Genomic DNA, 22,063 nt, shown 5'->3' with positions numbered 1-22,063 from the left:
CTTGGACAGCTCACCCAAGTGCTACATTATGATAATAAAATAATTTTAGAATGTTGCCTCTGTTTCGGGTGGGGCCACATTTAAAAAAAAGTGGGGGGCTAAAGGCGTAAACAGAAAATCTAGCGGTTTTTTTAAATCCAGTATAGTGAACAGGGGTGGGCAGAATGTTTACATGTCAAATAAAAAACCTACCTAGCTGGTAGTCTTTTTTTGGGGCGTAAAACTAAAATGTCAAAAAGTGGTAGGAAAAAAGTGTTTTCACATAAAAGGCCAAATTTATGTCGTTTTTTGTCTGAAATCAGCGAAATAATAGTTTAATCAGCAAATGTTTTTCAAACTGCTATAATGTTCATTTGACAACTGAATTTGACACAAAATTTGATTGGTTAGCTTACTCAAATTTACCCATTTGCTGTTTTTTCCCCTACCCTTATATTATTAAAATACTTTTTAAACTACCATAAAGTAACACTTTTATGTGCCAAATTTGCTTCAAAGAAAAGACGTTCAAGTTCCGTTTTCTAATTCCAGTGAAACAATTAATATGGATTCAAGGACAAAAGTAAACGTTTGTTTACCATTGCCCGTTAAAAAATGTACTCCCTCTTGCATAAAAGCGAAACACACTGTTATTTGCTTTATCTTTAGAGTGCTAAGGCCAAATTCAGAAAAATATTCGCATAAGTTTGGATTATTGTTATGATATCTTGTAATTTCTGTTTTCCCCACTCCCCCCCCAATTATAAAGGTGTCCCGCCCCTTAAAGAGGAAGTTTGTACAAAATTGTGCTTTAACATGTAATTCTCAAAGTTTTTCCATTTACTGCAAAACTCTTGATAAATGACTCTCCTTTTGGGATTATTTCGCCATTATTTCTTTTTCAAATGGACGCCTCTCTCACAAAAAAGTCAGAGTAAAAATGGGTGTTCAATTGTACATTCTTCATTTTGGCTTAAAAAAAAAAAAAAAATTAGCCCGAAAATAAGTAAACTTCTAGGGTAGACAAAAATGGCATCAAGTGAATGTGGGTTCTATAGTGTTTCATTAATGAAATGTTCAAAGAATGTACCCAACATTGCATATGGAAGCATGATGATTTTTGACCATAAGCCGACTGACTGCAACTCTACTTCCGATGGAACATGCAACTTGCCAGTACATGATTTTGGTAAAGACATTTATTTTAATGTAATGTAGAGATTAATGACTGCCGGTAAGCTACCGTTATTGTCCCGCAACATTACCAATTATACTTTATGGAAAAACTGAATTTTTCGCTGGTCCCAGAAGGGCCAGCCTACGGTCCTAGCTATTTGTACCTTTGTACTGTCTTTGGACTGACTGATTGATTTAATGACTGACTAACTTTCTGATTGACTGACTGACTCCCCAACTGACTTACTGTGTTTTGTTATTTGTGACCAACTACAGTTTCTGCATATATTCTGCATGCGACTGGTTGATATTATCGACCCATTGTGTGAACAACAGTGAAAGACTCATTGAATAGCTATTCTGAATCAACTAAACAGAATTTGGTGCGCTCTCAGACCAGCTTTAGTAGGCTTGTCATGTCTTGTTTAAACAATCGAAAACGTTGGGTCGTGTTCTGTTTATTTTAGCCGACTGAAGTTTGTCGACAATTTGTCTCCCGAATAAGTACCTTTCAAAACTCCGTCTGCGGCCGTAACAACTATTATGCACACCAAGGGCATGCTATAAAGTTTCACACTACGGTACTTCCGGCGAGTTTGCGTACGTGTTGTGCCTCACGTCGGTCCGTGGCACTGGCATGCATGGTGTAAAGCATACCCACATGACCCGTTACTCTATCCAAGCTGACCCTACGACACAGAGTTATTGTTTTAGAGGTCAAGCTCATGGAATTTACCGCCAAAGCTATAGGCCTAGGCCCACCCCACTTGATCCTTTGCTCCAACCATGGAGAAATTCTCCATGCTCCAACTATAAAATTCAAGACTTTTAAATCATTGACCTACGCATATATGTTTGCTATGTCTCAAAATTGCTTTCCCCATGCTCTTTAACAAATTAGATTTCTTTCTTTTAATATATTTTCAACAGCTTAATTCAGGCCAAAAAATATATCTCGGGGGGGGGGGGGCTGTCTGCAGCAACCCTCTGAAAAAAAAGTTTTGTATTTTTGGGGCGCAGACATCCTCCTTGCAAGCAGACATGGCTCCCGGTTCGTACAATATCGATACCGATTGTGGGGCAGGAACCAGCCTATCTCACGAAAACGGAATTATTGTGAGCCTGCATATGTAATTCGAAATTTATAACTGAGTAAGAATTTAATAACTTATAAACATGCTGGGCCGTTTTTTTTTCGGTCGATGTCTCATTCAAAATGGAACTCGAAAATAGCACTGCATGTTGGCAATGCAACTTTACAAAAAGTGAAGTTTAATACTGTGGAACCAGCGTAACAAAGTATAATTTGTACCTTTTGATTTTGTTTTGTTTGAGAGATACATGTTCAGCACAGACACGAGAAAGCACTCTATAGGACAACCAATAAATGAAGTCAAAATTAACATCGAGCTTCAAAATGATTGAGCAGTTAGAAAACTTGCTGCATTATAAATGACATATCACATCAGATTTTCAATAAACAAGTGCAAAATTTCCACGAGATTTCCCCAAAACGTGTTTTGGAGCTCATTTGTAATTTCCTTAAAATATCGGATATATATTACCGTCCAAGTGTCATTGTTTTCTGACACCTCGACCCCTAGAAGCCAGCATATCCGCATTTCTAGCGGAAACCACGGCGGAAATTCGAGGTTTTGTTTCCTCCCAAATCTTAACTCCCTTGCTAAAATTTTCCTCATTATTCTGACTCATAAGAGGTCATTAACTTGCATCATGGTGCGCCAAGAAATTTGTGTGATAACAGAAAGGGTGACTTTGGGGATTTCCCCCTTGCAACAAAAATGGGTCAGTCCAAGGTTTTCCGAAGGATCGAGATGTGGTAGGCGCACAACCGACAAGTTTATAATCACTCAACGGGCCGGAATGAATTCATTTCTACCCCCGTGCTGGTGTGCTCCACAGTGCTGAGTGCCGTGAAGAAGTGAGACACTTGAGTTGTGTTTACCAAGTCAGTATCGTTCCTCCTATCCACCAGCTGCCGACTGGAAAAGTGGATCTGTTCCTAAATCACTGCCTCCATCGTCACAGAAACCTCCAGTAAGTCAACCTGTAAATAGTTGTTTGACAATCCTCAATAATGTTATTTTAAAAACAAAGTATGAAATGGCCTGTATTTTACTGATGTGATTTAGTTGCACTGTTGCAGCTTCAAGGAGCACGGTGGGATGGGGTGCACCTCCGTCAAATATATCAAACACAATAGACCTATGGCCGCGTCTGACTTGCTTGGCTACGGCTAGCTTTTACACATGCGCCTATGGAAGTACACTGTAGTTGAAGCCAGTAGTTGAAGCCAGTTACTGCCAAGTTAATGGCTTAATCACGGTTGTTACAATTAAAGGCGTGTACATACATACATATTTCGACAAAATTGTATTGTCTAGATCCTGTACTTGCCTTATTTTAAAGGTCTGGTCATAGTACGGAGCCAACGATGAACAAATTCATCTGACTCGGCAGCCGTTTTTTGGCCTTGTCTGTATAATTTCAAGTAAGAAATTTGAGCCACATCAAGAAAAGGCAGGCACTGCGTATTAGTATTATGGTAATAATACGGTAAACGGGCAAAATATGTTAACATTCCAATTCTGTATTTAAATGAATTTTCCGACTTGAGCACTCTCGTACATTTCCTTTAAGAGCCCAAAACAAAATATGTCATTGGCATCGAAACCTATAGTGACTTGCCGAATTCCTGTGTCGTAAGTTGGGCGATGATGTCATATGCACAACTTTCTGCAAACCTGCACAGTTTAGTCGTGGGTGCAAAATCCATCCGTCAGTATAGAGTTTAAAACGGCATATCCTGCCGTATTGATTTACTTTACTTCGCTTCTTGTGTTTTTATCAGATGTGGATTCGCTTTTATTTTTCTTGTATGACTTATGTGCCGGTTGGACTTTTTACCAACGTTCCTAAACAAAAAGCAGCTTTGAATCATCCTTTTGTCTCTTGCTAAATACAAAAGATAATTAAATAAATAAACTAAACAATACTTGGAAACGTTTTAGAAAGGAAGTCCACCCCCCCCCCTTCAAAAAAATTGAATCATCCTTTTGAATCATCCTTTTGTTTCTGGCTAAAACCAAAAAATAGTTAAATAAACAAATAAATAAAGAGTACTTGAATCTTCATTTAAAGATTAAACATTTGGTTTCATTTCCTGCTAATTGTGACAGGGTGGTTGCTGAAATACAGGACGGTTGCTCTGAATCACCGACAATCAACGACGAACAGTCACTGTAGCAGCATCCACTGATCTCACCATCAATGAATATGTTCACAGTGACAAGCGAAATGGCCACGACAATGGTACCAGAAAACATGACATTCGTTAGCAACATGTCGTCAGATTTTCTGTCATCTGATTTCACGACATCTGACGCACTTGACGCAACCAGTGTCAGTGTCAATTCGAATATGACAACTACAGCAATGATGGAGACCACGACTCAAGGTGACGGTCGCAACTTTCGCTTTGAAGACCCCGTACAGCGGATCATCATCGGCTGCGTCTACAGCCTCGTGGCAGTCGTTGGCTTCGCTGGGAACTTCATGGTCATCCTGGCTGTCATTCTGTCAAGGAAACTCCAAACCCGCACCAATGCTTTTGTCGTCAACTTGGCCGTGGCTGACTTGGTGACATGCAGCACTGCTCCGTTCACAGCGTTGGCGCTGTTTAGCATGAATGGCTGGCCCTTACCGCTGATCGTGTGCTCAGTGATGGCTGGTCTGTTCTATACCAGCCTGGCATGCAGCATCATGAACCTTGCTCTGATAGCCATCAATCGGTTCGTCCTCATCACAAAATCCTCTAAGACTTACAGATCTGTCTACACTCCGAAGAAGATTGCAGCTATGCTGGTCTTCACGTGGGGGTACCCGGCTCTGGTGTGTAGTTTTCCCCTGTTTGGTATCGGCAAGTGGGGCTACTCTGAGAAGTACAAGACTTGCACACAAGACACTTCCCATGAGACTAGCGATCTCTTCAGTTTGCTCGGCTCTGCCCTCATGTATCCCATCCCGTTGATCATCCTCTTCGTGTGTTACTTCAAGATCTATCGCCACATCACCAACCACATGAAGAAGTTGTCGGGTAAAGGTGTGGAGCTAGCCGAGACATCAAACTCCTCCACCGCCAGCACCAAGCGACTCACCAGGAACCGACCGGCCAGCTTCAGTAAGCGACAGGTTGAAATCACGAAGAACCTGTTCTACGTGGTCTGTGCCTTCGTTGCTTGCCTGGCTCCCTTCGCCATCGCCCTCATGATACCACCCAGCGACCCGGTCATTCCTTGGACTGGGATGATCATCATCTTCAACAGCGCTATCAACCCGATCATTTACGGGGCCAAACACCCACACTTCAAGGAGGTGTTCCGTCACATGTTGCGGTGCCGGTACCACATGATCCCTGAACCTTCTGGATGCCTCCGTAAGATTAGATCTAGATAAGATGCTTCCCAGATGCTATTCACAGCATCAGGAGTGTGAGAATGAGACAAACAACTCCCCTAGAAATGACTGTAGAGAAATACATTCTGCAGATTAAAAAAACTATTATGCAAGCAACTGACATGTTTCTGAAGATTTTTTTTCTGTCGGTTTCATGAAACCATAAAATATTCCACATGAGTAGAGGGTTTACTGGGGGTTGTTTAACCATACAATTCTCTGACGAATTAAATATTAATGATGTAGCATGTACGTCTCGTCGAAAAAAAATATGCCTATAATATTGACATTATTATGCAGATAACTTTTTGAAGTGAAATTGAAAAAAAGCCATATGTTTGTATGCCGAAGCCTAAAAGTGTAGAATAACAAGTGTCATCTGATGAACCAATTAATTAACACATGTACAGGTATCATCTTGACTATTTCATATATCAATGTACAATTACTTCAGTGAATCTATTACACATGATTGTATTAAGAATGTAATTTCCATCTTTTACCTGCATGCTTTCCTGCACGTGTATTTGTTAAGACGAACTTTTAGGTCACATATGTAAAACTCTTGAGAGTATACGCTTGTAAATGCAATTTTTTTAATAGAAAGTTAAAGGACTTAACATCATGTTAAAGGACTTAACATCAATATACATGTACAGCGTACAAAACGTTAAGTCTAATGTGTGTTTATTGTGATTTTCCTTCTCCCCAGTGGTGTAACTGGGGGAGGGGGGGGGGGGGGCCGCAGGGGTGGACGTGCCCCCCTCCCGCGGATATCCGTTCCCCTACCCATTTCAAATCTTGAATCGAAACAAATTATACTAAACTAATGAAATGATACATTTAATTTGCCTTTAATGCCCCCTTGAAAATTGATGCACCCCCAGGTACCGCAAAAGTTTGACCCTAGTGACGTCATTGCTCCTCTCTGCCCGAATCCTGTGCGTTGCTCGTCAGCACCCAGTAGCGGATCTACAGGTGGGGTCGCACCCCCCCCCCTCGTTCATCCGCTGACTATAATGTTATGAAACTAGTATATGGGGCAAAAAACAACTAGTATATGGGGCCAAAAACAATCAATGGAATGCTAAAGTTCTTAAATGTATTCTCAGATTGCCTTGGAATGTAGGAGAAAGCATCGTAGATGTCATCGGCACGCCTTCATTCAACCCCCTCCAACTTCATATCAAACCCCTCCCCCCTGTTATGAAAGCTAGATCCGCCCCTGGCACCCATGCATCACATTGCACAATGTGAACCGTCGCTCTCCCCACCTTCACATTCATTAAAGGGCGAAGAAATAGGTGACCTCTGAACTCTTGACAATATTTTCTGAAGGATATTTATGCAAATTCTTGTTGACGGTGATTGCCATGATCATGTAAATGCACGTACATTCCGCGTGGACGCATAATACACACGGGGAAATGTTGAGCCAGGTCACCAGCGAAACAAATCCAATGCGAGCGCAGTAAATTAAAGATGCATTCCCCGTGCTATTTTCGAGTTTCATTCCGAAAAAAATAGACTCCTTTTAGTTTCTAGCAATACCAAAGTGATTCATTTTTTTAATGAGACATACACTGAAAAAATTGGCCATGCATGTTCAGTTTACTTATTGAGTGATATTATGGTTATATAATACTTTACAATTTGGACTTATTGTCTGCCAGACAATAATTCCTGTTCTCGCGGGGTCTAGGCTAATTCACGCCCCACAATCAGTACCAACAATGTATGTAACGTCTCTTGTGGGGAGTCGTTACCAAATAAAGAGTCATCAGACGATGGATATGCTTGTATCTTACCATAGAGCTAGCGTCTTACACACAGAATAACAAGGAATATCTACATCTCAATAGAGGGCGCATCATAGTAATGTCAGGTTTGATCCTACAGGGTGCAACAGTGCAAAAATATCCCATGGCCACTAGTGCTAAATGCCCATACTTTAAAATTCTTTTAAAAATACTCAGAACTCTCACAGGTATTTAAGCTGCACAGAAAAATGATGATCGACTTGTCATCTTTCAATTTCTTTTCATTTTTGGTGGGTTGACCATTCACTTTTCGAGAAATTCTCGTCCAAAGAAGACGACCCCTATTTTCCCCAAAGCGGAACGGTAGCCATCTTGAAAAACGATCCCTCCTCAACATGGCAAAATAGCGCCACTTTCGAGCCCAATTGTATCCAACATGCTCAGAATTGGAAGCCCCGAGTCAGGGCCAGAGGTTCATTGCCATATCTCTTCAATTCCCCAATGTTATGGCTCTCAGAACTCTCTAATATATAGAATATTTTGAGGGTATAACTTTTATTCATGAGCTCGGCGGATGGGTTTAGGCCTATTTACAGGTGTGTAGCCCTAGCATCAAGCCTAGCATCAGAGAACATGGAGAGCGTTCTCCCTCCATGCAAATGTTGGCTGAGACCAGAGAGAGTAATGAAGGGTCAGTGTCCGACTGGCGAATTATTTTTCCCAAACAAGATCCGACAATATAACAAGGAATAATTCACCGACGATTGGCAGCTGATTCGTGCACTGGTTGGAAGTAGTCCTGACTTCTAATCAGGTGATTTTTCACTTCTTCTCATTTTACCTTTTCAATGACTAAAGTGAGGAAGGAACATTTCTCACAAGACGTAAATGCCTATCTTGGATTTGTGTTGTTGAGAACAAGGCATTAGATATGCATGTAATGGACCAATCAGAAGATGGGAAACGGATTTCGTTTGGGAAAAACAAATTCGCGTCCGGCTGAGGCCATAGCCAGAATTATGATCCTATCTGTCGGAGCTGCGTGCTTTATATAGACCTCTGGAGGCACATCTTAGCCAGTCCTTATATTATACAAATAATGAATGTTTGTGAGTGCAATGGCAAGAATAATTTCATGAGGTGACAGATGAATGTTCCATTCCACGAGGTGAAGCCGAATGGAATGGAACATTCGTCTGTCACCGAATGAAATTATTCTTTCCATTGCACGAATGTGAAACATTCATTATTTGTTTTATATAACACCTGAATATATCCTCTTCATCTGATTGGTTGACTTGTGAACTGCCACTTACATCAATGTTCTACTTTTTCAGACAAATTGGTGGTCCCTTCCAATATCCGATTTATTCAAAACTGTTGGACAAGTTCAGAACTAGCCAGCATATTCAATTTCGCTCGGTCTAAAACTATTCCACAACTAAGTTCAGAAGTTTCATGTCCAAGTTATGTATTTTAAAACTGTTCTCGACAAGTTCAGAACTACCATATGTAAATTCGTCTAATGGTTTGGCAGCAAATGTTATTTACTTCTTTGTGTTAGCAGCGTCAGTATTTATATAGAGTTCCGATATTTTTTCGGAGAACAAACGGAGATTCTCGCGTATCGTCGGCCAATTTGCCATTCTGTGAATCAGATTCGTAATACAGCGCCACCACCGGCATTTATGGAACCGTCCAATGGAAATTCTATTCACCGTGCATAGGGAACTTATATTTTGTGGTGCGGCCGCGCCATGCGTTGGGACGAATTATTCTATGATATGTGATCAACGATCCACCAATCAGATGAAGGGGAATATATTCAGGCGTTGTATAATTGCAAATAATTCACACGAGTATCAAGTCTATGGGGGAAATCTCTATGGAGGATTGTCCCGGCTGATAGACCATGGAGTTAGACATTCTATACAGCGCAAGATAAGAAATTCCGAGAGTGTGATGAGGAGCGTGTCCATGTAGATCACTCGTGGGTGTGTTTCGGGGAACTGATCCTAAAGGAAAAGGGGAAGAGGACATCTTTCTCGGTGCAAGAGGTTGTGTATATAGCCTTGGTCAAGGCGAGCGTCTGTGATGGTATTTGGCCGGCTGGGAGGGGGGGGGGAGAGGAGCTGTTTTTTGTCCGGTTGATTTCGGCTACTTCCATAATGGCTTATAATACACCCAACCCGAAAATCGCAAATGCAAAACCGAAACCGACCCGACCCGACTGACATGATGGACAAACCGACCCGACCCGACCCGAAGTCGGTTTACGTGCATTGCAAGAACAATAAAAAAAAACACGTGTGACTGCAATGACGACTACTGCTCAAACGCCTCAAATTATGAGGACCAGCATTTTGTTCTCCAAATTTCCTTTGCGTGGTAAGTAACACTAACACGGGTATAATTAGTTAACGTTCTTATTTTGTATTTAAATGATCTTACCGACTTGTGCACTTTCTCGCACAGTTTCCTCGTAGGTACAACAAATCCATCCCAAGTCAGTATAGAAATTAAAACGGCATGTCTTGCTGTATTGATTTACTTTACATAAATACAAAACTCTCGCTTCTTGTGCTTTTATCAGATGTTTGGGGTTTCACTTTTATTTGACATATAAATATGACTATGTAAGTGTAAGACTTTTTACCAACGTTCCTAAACAAAAAAGCAACTTCTTCTCTATCATTCTTTTGTCTCTTGCTAAAATCAAAAGATAATTGAATAAATAAACTATACTTGGAAAGGTTTTAGAAAGGAAGTCCACCCCCAACCCCTAACCCCCAGCTTTGAATCATCCTTATATTTCTGGCTTGAACCAAAAGGTAGTTAAATAAATAAATAAAGAGTACTTGAAAACGTTTCATTATAGATTAAATATTTGGTTTCATTTGCTGCTTGTGACAGGGTGATTGTGAAATACAGGACTGTTGCTCTGATTCACCGACAGTCAACGACGAACAGTCAATGTAGCAGCATCCACTCATCTCACCATCAAGATATGGATATGTTTACTGTGACAAGCAAAATGGCCACGACAATGGTACCAGAAAACATGGCAGTCGTTAGCAACATGTTGTCAGATTTTCTGTCATCGGATTTCACGACATCTGATACACTTGACGCAACTAGTGTCAGTGTCAATTCGATCATGACGACTACAGCAATGATGGAGACCACGACACAAGGTGACGGTCGCAACTTTCGCTTTGAAGACCCCGTACAGCGGATCATCATCGGCTGCGTCTACTGCCTCGTGGCAGTCGTTGGCTTCGCTGGGAACTTCATGGTCATCCTGGCTGTCATTCTGTCAAGGAAACTCCAAACCCGCACCAATGCTTTTGTCGTCAACTTGGCCTTTGCTGACTTGGTGACATGCAGTACTATTCCGTTCACAGCGTTGGCGCTGTTTAGCATGAATGGCTGGCCCTTACCGGGGTTACCGCTGATCGTGTGCTCAGTGGCGGCTGGTCTGTTCTATACCAGCCTGGGCTGCAGCATCATAAACCTTGCTCTGATAGCCATCAATCGGTTCGTCCTCGTCACAAAATCTTCGAAGACTTACAGATCTGTCTACACTCCGAAGAAGATTACGGCCATGCTGGTCTTCACGTGGGGGTACCCGGCTCTGGTGTGTTGTTTTCCCCTGTTTGGTATCGGCAAGTGGGGCTACTCCGAGAAGTACAAGGCTTGCGGCCAAGACAATTCCCATGAGACTAGCGATCTCTTCAGTTTGCTCGGCTCTCTCCTCGTGTATCCTATCCCGTTGATCATCCTCTTCGTGTGCTACTTCAAGATCTATCGCCACATCACCGGCCACATGAAGAAGTTGTCGGGTAAGGGTGTGGAACTAGCCGATACATCAAACCTCTCCAGTGCCAGCACCAAGCGACTCCCCAGGAACCAACCGGCCAGCTTCAGTAAGCGACAGGTTGAAATCACTAAGAACCTGTTGTACGTGGTCTGTGCCTTCGTTGCTTGCCTGGCTCCCTTTGCCATCGCCCTGATGATACCACCCAGCGACCCGGCCATTCCTTGGACTGGGATGATCACCATCTTCAACAGCGCTATCAACCCGATCATCTACGGGGCCAAACACCCACACTTCAAGGAGGTGTTCCGTCACATGTTGCGGTACCGGTACCACATGATCCCTGAACCTTCTGGATGCCTCCGTAAGATCAGATCTAGATAAGATGCTTCCCAGATGCTCTCCTCAGCATCAGGAGTGTGAGAACTCCCCCGCAAATGACTCTAGAGAAATATATTCTGCAGATTAAAAAACTTGTGTGCGAGTAACTGACATGTTTTCTGAAGTATTTTATTTTAATCAACGATATTCCCTGCATTATTTCTGTCAGTTGCATGAAACGATTAAAAACGCTGGAGTAGATTGATTGTTTTGGTTGTTTAACCATACAATTCTCTGACGTATTAAATATTAATGATTTAGCCATGTACGTCTCGTCAAAAAAGATATGCCTATAATATTGACATTAATATGTAGTAAACTTTTTGAAGTGAAGTTAAAATAAAGCAAAAGGTTTGTATGCCAAAGCCTAAAAGTGTAGAATAACAATTGACATCTGATGAACCAATTTATTAATACATGTACAGGTATCATTTCGACAATTTCATACATCAATGTATATTACTTTAGTGTACCTATTATCAAGAATGTAATTTCCATCTTTTGTCTGCATGCTTGCCTGCACGTGTATTTGTTAAAGACGAACTTTTAGGTCACATATGTAAAACTCTTGAGAGTATACGCTTGTCAATGCAATTTTTTTAACATCATGTTAAAGGACTTAACATCAATATACATGTACAGCGTACAAAACGTTAAGTCTAATAAATGTGTGTTTATTGTGATTTTCCTTCTCCCCAGTGGTGGGGGGGGGGGGGGGCCCGCAGGGGGTGGACGTGCCCCCCTCCCGCGGATATCCGTTCCCCTACCCATTTCAAATCTTGAATCGAAACAAATTACGGGGAAATGTTGAGCCAAGGTCACCACCGAAACGAATCCAATGCGAGCGCAAATAAATTAAAGATGCATTCCCCGTGCTATTTTCGAGTTTAATTCCGAAAAAAAAATAGACTCCTTTTAGTTTCTAGCAATACCAAAGTGATTCATTTTTGAATGAGACATACACTGAAAAAATTGGCCATGTATGTTCAGTTTACTTATTAAGTGATATTATGGTTATATAATACTTTACAATTTGGACTAATTGTCTGCCAGACAATAATTCCTGTTCTCGCGGGGTCTAGGTTAATTCACGCCCCACAATCAGTACCAACAATGTATGTAACGTCTCTTGTGGGGAGTCGTTACCAAATAAAGAGTCATCAGACGATGGATATGCTTGTATCTTACCATAGAGCTAGCGTCTTACACACAGAATAACAAGGAATATCTACATCTCAATAGAGGGCGCATCATAGTAATGTCAGGTTTGATCCTAGCATCAAGCGTAGCATCAGAGAACATGGAGAGCGTTCTTTCTCCCATACACATTTTGGCTGAGACCAGAGAGAAAGAGAGTAATGAAGGGTCAGTGTCCGACTGGCGAATTATTTTTCCCAAACAAGATCCGACAATATAACCAGGAATAATTCACCGACGATTGGCAGCTGATTCGTGTACTGGTTGGAAGTAGTCCTGACTTCTAATCAGGTGATTTTTCACTTCTTCTCATTTTACCTTTTAAATAACTAAAGTGAGGAAGGAAAATTTCTCACAAGACGTAAAGCCTATCTTGGGTTTGTTTTGTGGAGAACAAGGCATTAGATATGCATGTAATGGACCTATCAGAAGATGGGAAACGGATGTCGTTTGGGAAAAACAAATTCGCGTCCGGCTGAGGCCATAGCCAGAATAATGATCCTATCGGTCGGAGCTGCGCGCTTTATATAGACCTCTGGAGGCACGTCTTAGCCAGTCCTTATATTATACAAATAATGAATGTTTGTGAGTACAATGGTAAGAATAATTTCATGAGGTGACAGATGAATGTTCCATTCCACGAGCCAGCATATTCAATTTAGCTCGGTCTAAAACTATTCCACAACTAAATTCAGAAGTTTCATGTCAAATTTATGTATTTTTAAACTGTTCTCGACAAGTTCAGAACTACCATATTTAAATTCGTCTAATGGTTTGGCAGCAAATGTTATTTGCTTCTTTGTGTTAGCAGCGTCAGTATTTATATAGAGTTCCGATATTTTTTTCGGAGCACAAACGAAGATTCTCCCGTATCGTCCGCCAATTTGCCATTCTGTGAATCAGATTCGTAATACAGCGCCACCACCGGCAGCAATGAAACCGTCCAATGGAAATTCACCGTGCATAGTTTGTGGTGCGGCCGCGCCGTGCGTTGGGACGAATTATTCTATGACATGTGATCAACGATCCACCAATCAGATGAAGGGGATATATATTCAGGTGTTGTATAATTGCGAATAATTCACACGCGTATCAAGTCTATGGGGAAATCTCTATGGAGGATTGTACACTCAAGTCCCGGCCGATAGACCATGGAGATAGACATTCTATACAGCGCAAGATAAGTAAGTCCGAGAGTGTGATGAGGAGCGTGTCCATGTAGATCACTCGTGTGTGTGTTTCGGGGAACTGATCCTAAAGGAAAAGGGGAAGAGGACATCTTTCTCGGTGCAAGAGGTTGTGTATATAGCCTTGGTCAAGGCGAGCGTCTGTGATGGTATTTGGCCGGCTGGGAGGGGGGGGGGGGGAGAGGAGCTGTTTTTTGTCCGGTTGATTTCGGCTACTTCCATAATGGCTTATAATACACCCAACCCGAAAATCGCAAATGCAAAACCGAAACCGACCCGACCCGACTGACATGATGGACAAACCGACCCGACCCGATCCGAAGTCGGTTTACGTGCATTGCAAGAACAATAAAAAAAACACGTGTGACTGCAATGACGACTACTGCTCAAACGCCTCAAATTATGAGGACCAGCATTTTGTTCTCCAAATTTCCTTTGCGTGGTAAGTAACACTAACACGGGTATAATTAGTTAACGTTCTTATTTTGTATTTAAATGATCTTACCGACTTGTGCACTTTCTCGCACAGTTTACTCGTAGGTACAACAAATCCATCCAAGTCAGTATAGAAATTAAAACGGCATGTCTTGCTGTATTGATTTACTTTACATCAATACAAAACTCTCACTTCTTGTGCTTTTATCAGATGTTTGGGGTTTCACTTTTATTTGACATATAAATATGACTATGTAAGGGTAAGACTTTTTACCAACGTTCCTAAACAAAAAGCAACTTCTTCTCTATCATTCTTTTGTCTCTTGCTAAAATCAAAAGATAATTGAATAAATAAACTATACTTGGAAAGGTTTTAGAAAGGAAGTCCACCCCCGACCCCAACCCCCAGCTTTGAATCATCCTTATATTTCTGGCTTGAACCAAAAGGTAGTTAAATAAATAAATAAAGAGTACTTGAAAACGTTTCATTATAGATTAAATATTTGGTTTCATTTGCTGCTTGTGACAGGGTGATTGTGAAATACAGGACGGTTGCTCTGATTCACCGACAGTCAACGACGAACAGTCACTGTAGCAGCATCCACTCATCTCACCATCAAGAGATGGATATGTTTACTGTGACAAGCAAAATGGCCACGACAATAGTACCAGAAAACATGGCAGTCGTTAGCAACATGTCGTCAGATTTTCTGTCATCGGATTTCACGACATCTGATACACTTGACGCAACTAGTGTCAGTGTCAATTCGATCATGACGACTACAGCAATGATGGAGACCACGACACAAGGTGACGGTCGCAACTTTCGCTTTGAAGACCCCGTACAGCGGATCATCATCGGCTGCGTCTACTGCCTCGTGGCAGTCGTTGGCTTCGCTGGGAACTTCATGGTCATCCTGGCTGTCATTCTGTCAAGGAAACTCCAAACCCGCACCAATGCTTTTGTCGTCAACTTGGCCGTGGCTGACTTGGTGACATGCAGTACTATTCTGTTCACAGCGTTGGCGCTGTTTAGCATGAATGGCTGGCCCTTACCGGGGTTACCGCTGATCGTGTGCTCAGTGGCGGCTGGTCTGTTCTATACCAGCCTGGGCTGCAGCATCATAAACCTTGCTCTGATAGCCATCAATCGGTTCGTCCTCATCACAAAATCTTCGAGGACTTACAGATCTGTCTACACTCCGAAGAAGATTGCGGCCATGCTAGTCTTCACGTGGGGGTACCCGGCTCTGGTGTGTTGTTTTCCCCTGTTTGGTATCGGCAAGTGGGGCTACTCCGAGAAGTACAAGGCTTGCGGCCAAGACAATTCCCATGAGACTAGCGATCTCTTCAGTTTGCTCGGCTCTCTCCTCGTGTATCCTATCCCGTTGATCATCCTCTTCGTGTGCTACTTCAAGATCTATCGCCACATCACCGGCCACATGAAGAAGTTGTCGGGTAAGGGTGTGGAGCTAGCCGATACATCAAACCTCTCCAGTGCCAGCACCAAGCGACTCCCCAGGAACCAACCGGCCAGCTTCAGTAAGCGACAGGTGGAAATCACTAAGAACCTGTTCTACGTGGTCTGTGCCTTCGTTGCTTGCCTGGCTCCCTTCGCCATCTCCCTGATGATACCACCCAGCGACCCGGCCATTCCTTGGACTGGGATGATCACCATCTTCAACAGCGCTATCAACCCGATCATCTACGGGGCCAAACACCCACACTTCAAGGAGGTGTTCCGTCACATGTTGCGGTACCGGTACCACATGATCCCTGAACGTTCTGGATGCCTCCGTAAGATCAGATCTAGATAAGATGCTTCCCAGATGCTCTCCTCAGCATCAGGAGTGTGAGAATGAGACTATCTCACAAACAACTCCCCCGCAAATGACTCTAGAGAAATATATTCTGCAGATTAAAAAACTTGTGTGCGAGTAACTGACATGTTTTCTGAAGTATTTTATTTTAATCAACGATATTCCCTGCATTATTTCTGTCAGTTGCATGAAACGATTAAAAACGCTGGAGTAGATTGATTGTTTTGGTTGTTTAACCATACAATTCTCTGACGTATTAAATATTAATGATTTAGCCATGTACGTCTCGTCAAAAAAGATATGCCTATAATATTGACATTAATATGTAGTAAACTTTTTGAAGTGAAGTTAAAATAAAGCAAAAGGTTTGTATGCCAAAGCCTAAAAGTGTAGAATAACAATTGACATCTGATGAACCAATTTATTAATAAATGTACGGGTATCATTTCGACAATTTCATACATCAATGTATATTACTTTAGTGTACCTATTATCAAGAATGTAATTTCCATCTTTTGTCTGCATGCTTGCCTGCACGTGTATTTGTTAAAGACGAACTTTTAGGTCACATATGTGAATCTGTTGAGAGTATACGCTTATAAATGCCACTTCAATTTTTTTTTTTCAAAAGAAAGTGACAGGTTTGTTGAAATCACCGTAACATCAATATACATGTACAGCATACAAACGGTTGTCAAATTCATGTGTGTTTATTGTGATTTCCCTCCCTTCAACTGGGGGGGGGGGGGGGGGGCCGCAGGGGGTGGACGTGCATCCCCGCCAGCGGATATCCCTTCATCTAGCCATTTCAATCTTGAATCGAATCAAATTATGCTGAACTAATGAAATTATACATTTCACTTGCCTTTAGTGCCCGCTTTAAAATTGATGCACCCCCAGGTACCGCAGAATTTTGACCCTAGTGACGTCATTGCTCCTCTCTGCCCGAATCCTGTGCGTTGCTCGTCAGCACCCAGTAGTGGTGAATCTAGGGGTGGGTGTCGCAACCGCCCCCGTTCATCCGCTGACTATAATGTTATAATAAAAAAGGAAATTATTATTATTATTATTATAATTACCGACAGTTGGATAGTAGGGAGACATTTCAATTGACTTATACACACATTTTAATGACCCCAACCCTTAGTTTTACCTTATCTACCCCTCACGAATTTTGGTATTTTTTGGTAATTGGACCACGAGCTCGATCTAGCCTATTTGCGACATTAACATCTTGCCTCTAAGTAGGGGATGTGGAATTAGGGAGACATAATGTCTCCCTAATTCGACGTGTTTCCCAAAGGTATAACTTATGACGCTTAAGTGTCTCCTAAAGGCTATATTTGTTATTATAACACCGGCGCTTATATAGTGCAGTTCCAAATTAATGATCAATGCGATTTACAAATATATAAAAAAACTCCGAAAACAGAAACATCATGCAGAAATCACATAAGAGATCAAGTAAACAGGTGTGTTTGCAGGAGGTTTCTGTAGGTTTTGTGGGCTCGGAGCCAGTCTGATCGTTGATGGGAAATAATTTCCCACAGTGGCGTAGCCAGGAATTTTTGAGTGGAGAGGGGGGGGGGGGGAGAGGGGGCGCTAGGGGGGGGGGGGCTGGAACATTTCATGGGGGGGGGGGGCGTCATGTAGGTCAATGATAATTATTTTAGAAACTCAAAATCTCAGTGGGAGGGGGGGGGGCGACTGGGGGCGACAAGGTTTCATGGGGGGGGGGGGGGCTATCGCCCCCCAAGGCCCCACCCCCGTGGCTACGTCACTGATTCCACAATCTAGGGGCACAGATAGAAAATGACCTCCCTGCAACTACCCCTTAGCACCACGAGCCGGGTTGTGTCAGTGGCAGAGCGTAATCCGAGTCGTGATGGTTTGTAGAATGAAATGATGTTTGAGATATACAGTGTATATGGCAGTAAGACCATGGATTGACTTGTATACATATAACAGGAGTTTGAAAATAATGCGTTGTTCAATCGAGGGCCAGTGAAGAGCTAGCCGCGACATCAAACTCCGCTACCGCCAGCACCAAGCGACTCACCAGGAACCCACCGGCCAGCTTCAGTAAGCGACAGGTGGAAATCACCAAGAACCTGTTCTACGTGGTCTGTGCCTTCGTTGCTTGCCTGGCTACCTTCGCCATCGCCCTGATGATACCACCCAGCGACCCGGTCATTCCTTGGACCGGAATGATCATCATCTTCAACAGCGCTGTCGTTCCAATCATCTACGGGGCCAAACACCCACACTTCAAGGAGGTGTTCCGTCACATGTTGCAGCAAATGTTTTAGGGTTGCATTTCTTTGGGGTCACCCTATATATATTTTGAAACTGCAGCCAAAAAAAAAGGAAATATAGAATGATTGAATTATAGGAAAATGTTATTCCTCTTGCGATTCGTGATGATGTGATATTAGTAGTCATGTTATAACAGGGCCTCGGCCTTGAGGGTTAAGCCTCTGCCTTAGCCTTGGCCTCGACCTTGGACGACAGAGCCTTTGCCTTGGCCCATGTATCACATTCCACAACGTGAAGAGTGGCTCTACTCGGTACCCATCGTCATATTTAAGACCGAAGAGATGGTGACCTCTGAACACTTGACAATATTTTGTGAAGGAAACTCAAATTATTGCTGGTAGCTGGTCGCCATGACATTAATTCGATATTCTCTATTCACGAGATCTTTACGACTTGTACACGTATGTTTCCCTTAAGAACCTAACACTAAATCTGCCATTGGCGTTGAAATCTAGTCACTTGCCGAATTCCTATGTCGTAAATTGAACGACTTGCTCTTGAACGACGAACAGTCATTGCAGCAGCATATCCACTGATCTCACCATCAAGAGATGACTACGATAATAGTACTAGAAAACATGACAGTCGTTGGCACCATGTCAGATTTTCTGTTGTCTGCTTTTTAATTCACGACATCTTATTCACTTGACGCAACTAGTGTCAGTGTCAAGTCGAACATGACGACTACAGCAATGATGGAGACCACGACTCAAGGTGACGGTCGCAACTTTCGCTTTGAAGACCCCGTACAGCGGATCATCATCGGCTTCGTCTACAGCCTCGTGGCAGTCGTTGGCTTCGCTGGGAACTCCATGGTCATCCTGGCTGTCGTTCTGTCAAGGAAACTCCAAACCCGCACCAATGCTTTTGTCGTCAACCTGGCCGTGGCTGACTTGGTGACATGCAGCACTGCTCCGTTCACAACGTTGGCGCTGTTTAGCATGAATGGCTGGCCGTTGCCGCTAATCGTTTGCTCAGTGATAGCAGGTCTGTTCTATACTAGCCTGGCATGCAGCATCATGAACCTTGCTCTGATAGCCATCAATCGGTTCGTCCTCATCACGAAATCATCTAAGACTTACAGATCTATCTACACTCCAAAGAAGATTGCGGCTATGCTGGTCTTCACATGGGGGTACCCGGCTCTGGTGTGTTGTTTTCCCCTGTTTGGTATCGGCAGGTGGGGCTACTCCGAGAAGTACAAGACTTGCACCCAAGACACTTCCTATGAGACTAGCGATCTCTTGAGTTTGCTCGGCTCTGTCATCGTCTATCCCATCCCGTTGATCATTCTCTTCGTGTGCTACTTCAAGATCTATCGCCACATCACCGGCCACATGAAGAAGTTGTCGGGTAAGGGTGTGGAGCTAGCCGATACAGCAAACTCCACCATCGCCAGCACCGGGAACTCACCGGCCAGCTTCAGTAAGCGACAGGTGGAAATCACTAAGAACCTGTTCTACGTGGTCTGTGCATTCGTCCTTTGCCTGGCCCCCTACGCCATCGCCCTGATGATACCACCCAGCGACCCGGTCATTCCTTGGACCGCGATGATCATCATCTTCAACAGCGCTATCAACCCGATCATCTACGGGGCCAAACACCCACACTTCAAGGAGGTGTTCCGTCACATGTTGCGGTGCCGGTACCACATGATCCCTGAACCTTCTGGATGCCTCCATAAGATCAGATAAAGATAAGATGCTTCCTATATGCTATTCACAGCTATCTCACAAACACTCCCCCGGAAATGACTCTAGAGAAATAGATTAGTTCTGTCAGTTTCATGAAACGATTAAAAACACATGAGTATTTGTTTCGGTAGTTTAGCCATAAAATTCTCTGACGAATTAAATATTAATGATTTAGCCATGTACGTCTCGTCGAAAAAAAAAAAGATATGCCTAAAATATTGATATTAATATGTGGATAATTTTTGACGTGAAATTGAAAAAAGCTATATGTTGAAAAGCTGAATGCCGAAGCTTAAAAGTGTAGAATAACAATTGAAATCCGATGAACCAATTTATTAATACATGTACAGGTATCATCTCGACAATTTCAGATATCAATGTACAATTACTTCAGTGAATCTATTATCAAGAATGTAATTTCCATCTTTTGCCTGCATGCTTGCCTGCACGTGTATTTGTTAAAACTGTTCTCGACAAGTTCAGAACTACCATATCTAAATTCGTGTAATGGATTGGCAGCAACTGTTATTTGCTTCTTTGTGTCAGCAGCGTCAGTATTTATTTAGAGTTCCGATATTTTTTCGGAGAACAAACGGAGATTCTTGCGTATCGTCCGCCAATTTGCCATTTCGTGAATCAGATTCGTAATACAGCGCCACCACCGGTAGTAATGAAACCGTCCAATGGAAATTCTATTCACCGTGCATAGGGAACTTCTATTTTGTGGTGCGGCCGCGCCGTGCGTTGGGACGAATTATTCTATGACATGTGGATCATCGATCCACCAGTCAGATGAAGGGGATATATTTAGGTGTTGTATAATTGCGAATAATTCACACGCGTATCAAGTCTATGGGGAAATTTCTATGGAGGATTGTACACTCAAGTCCCGGTGTGGACGGTAATTCTGTCCCCCGTTAAAAGTGTCCGGGGGACAGAATTACCTAGGTAAAAGTGTCCTCTCCGGCCCATTAATTCCGTCCCCCTTCAGGTAATTCTGTCCCCTCCAGGTTTTTTTGTCCCCCTAGTTTTGCAACGCAGAGTGCCAGTTCTCTATCATTGTTTTGATGAATTCACTCTACAAGGTATACATTATTTACTTTTAAGTCTGCCCTTCATGAAGATGAAAAAAAACCCCAACTTTTTGGTCTCTTTTTTAGATGTGAAATGTGAACACAATGTTTCGATCGATTCGGAGTACGGTGAAAATACAGCAAGGTCATGCACTACAGTAGCCCTATACTATTGTGGACGCCTCATTGATATAACGCCTACTTGGATTGGTCTGCGTTCCCATCGTAGCGCGTAACGAAATTTCCTATTGGATGAATTTCCCTTGTGTAGCGGGATACACATAATACGCTGCCACAAATCTTGCAGCATGTACTTGCGGCGATGCGCGCTCACGAACACGACTCGTATCATCGCAGGGTGATACTTGCACGGGGACACATTTACCGGGGCGACACTTGCAACGTTTGGCAGGGGGACATATTTACCAGGGAGGGGGACAGATCTACCTAGGTAAATGTGTCCCCCGGACAGATTTACCGGGTCACGAGCCGGTAAATTTGTCCGGGGGGACACATTTACCTGGGGGGACAGAATTACCTGCCACAGGCCGGCAGATAGACCATGGAGTTCCTTCCTCCATGCTTAGACATTTTATACAGTGCAAGATAAGTAAGTCCGAAAGTGTGATGAAGAGCGTGTCCATGTAGATCACTCGTGGGTGTGTTTCGGGGAACTGATCCTAAAGGAAAAGGGGAAGAGGACATCTTTCTCGGTGCATGAGGTTGTGTATAATTATAGCCTTGGTCAAGGC

General features: G+C 42.8%; 4 protein-coding genes across 4 annotated transcripts; all 4 read left to right on the top strand.

Annotated features, from left to right (window-relative positions):
• The first annotated feature begins 2,977 nt into the window (after positions 1 to 2,977).
• LOC119741576 (alpha-1A adrenergic receptor-like) lies at positions 2,978 to 6,299 on the top strand. The gene is made up of 2 exons (XM_038217384.1): positions 2,978 to 3,213; positions 4,356 to 6,299. Exon 2 carries the CDS (start codon positions 4,447 to 4,449, stop codon positions 5,629 to 5,631), a length of 1,185 nt encoding a protein of 394 aa, XP_038073312.1. The 5' UTR covers positions 2,978 to 3,213; positions 4,356 to 4,446; the 3' UTR covers positions 5,632 to 6,299.
• Positions 6,300 to 10,404: 4,105 nt separating this feature from the next.
• On the top strand, positions 10,405 to 11,592 carry LOC119741575 (protein trapped in endoderm-1-like). The gene has a single exon (XM_038217383.1). It carries the CDS (start codon positions 10,405 to 10,407, stop codon positions 11,590 to 11,592), a length of 1,188 nt encoding a protein of 395 aa, XP_038073311.1.
• Positions 11,593 to 15,037: 3,445 nt separating this feature from the next.
• Positions 15,038 to 16,225, top strand: LOC119741574 (alpha-1D adrenergic receptor-like). Its single transcript, XM_038217381.1, has one exon. The coding sequence runs from the start codon at positions 15,038 to 15,040 to the stop codon at positions 16,223 to 16,225; it is 1,188 nt and encodes a 395-aa protein (XP_038073309.1).
• A 2,710-nt stretch (positions 16,226 to 18,935) lies between these two features.
• LOC119741573 (alpha-1D adrenergic receptor-like) lies at positions 18,936 to 20,681 on the top strand. Its single transcript, XM_038217380.1, has one exon. It carries the CDS (start codon positions 19,222 to 19,224, stop codon positions 20,236 to 20,238), a length of 1,017 nt encoding a protein of 338 aa, XP_038073308.1. The 5' UTR covers positions 18,936 to 19,221; the 3' UTR covers positions 20,239 to 20,681.
• The last annotated feature ends 1,382 nt before the right edge of the window (positions 20,682 to 22,063 follow it).

The sequence above is a fragment of the Patiria miniata genome, unplaced genomic scaffold (genome assembly GCF_015706575.1).
Source record: "Patiria miniata isolate m_02_andy unplaced genomic scaffold, ASM1570657v1 HiC_scaffold_5, whole genome shotgun sequence".
Taxonomy (NCBI): domain Eukaryota; kingdom Metazoa; phylum Echinodermata; class Asteroidea; order Valvatida; family Asterinidae; genus Patiria; species Patiria miniata.
This window is presented reverse-complemented; position numbering and strand designations above follow the sequence as displayed.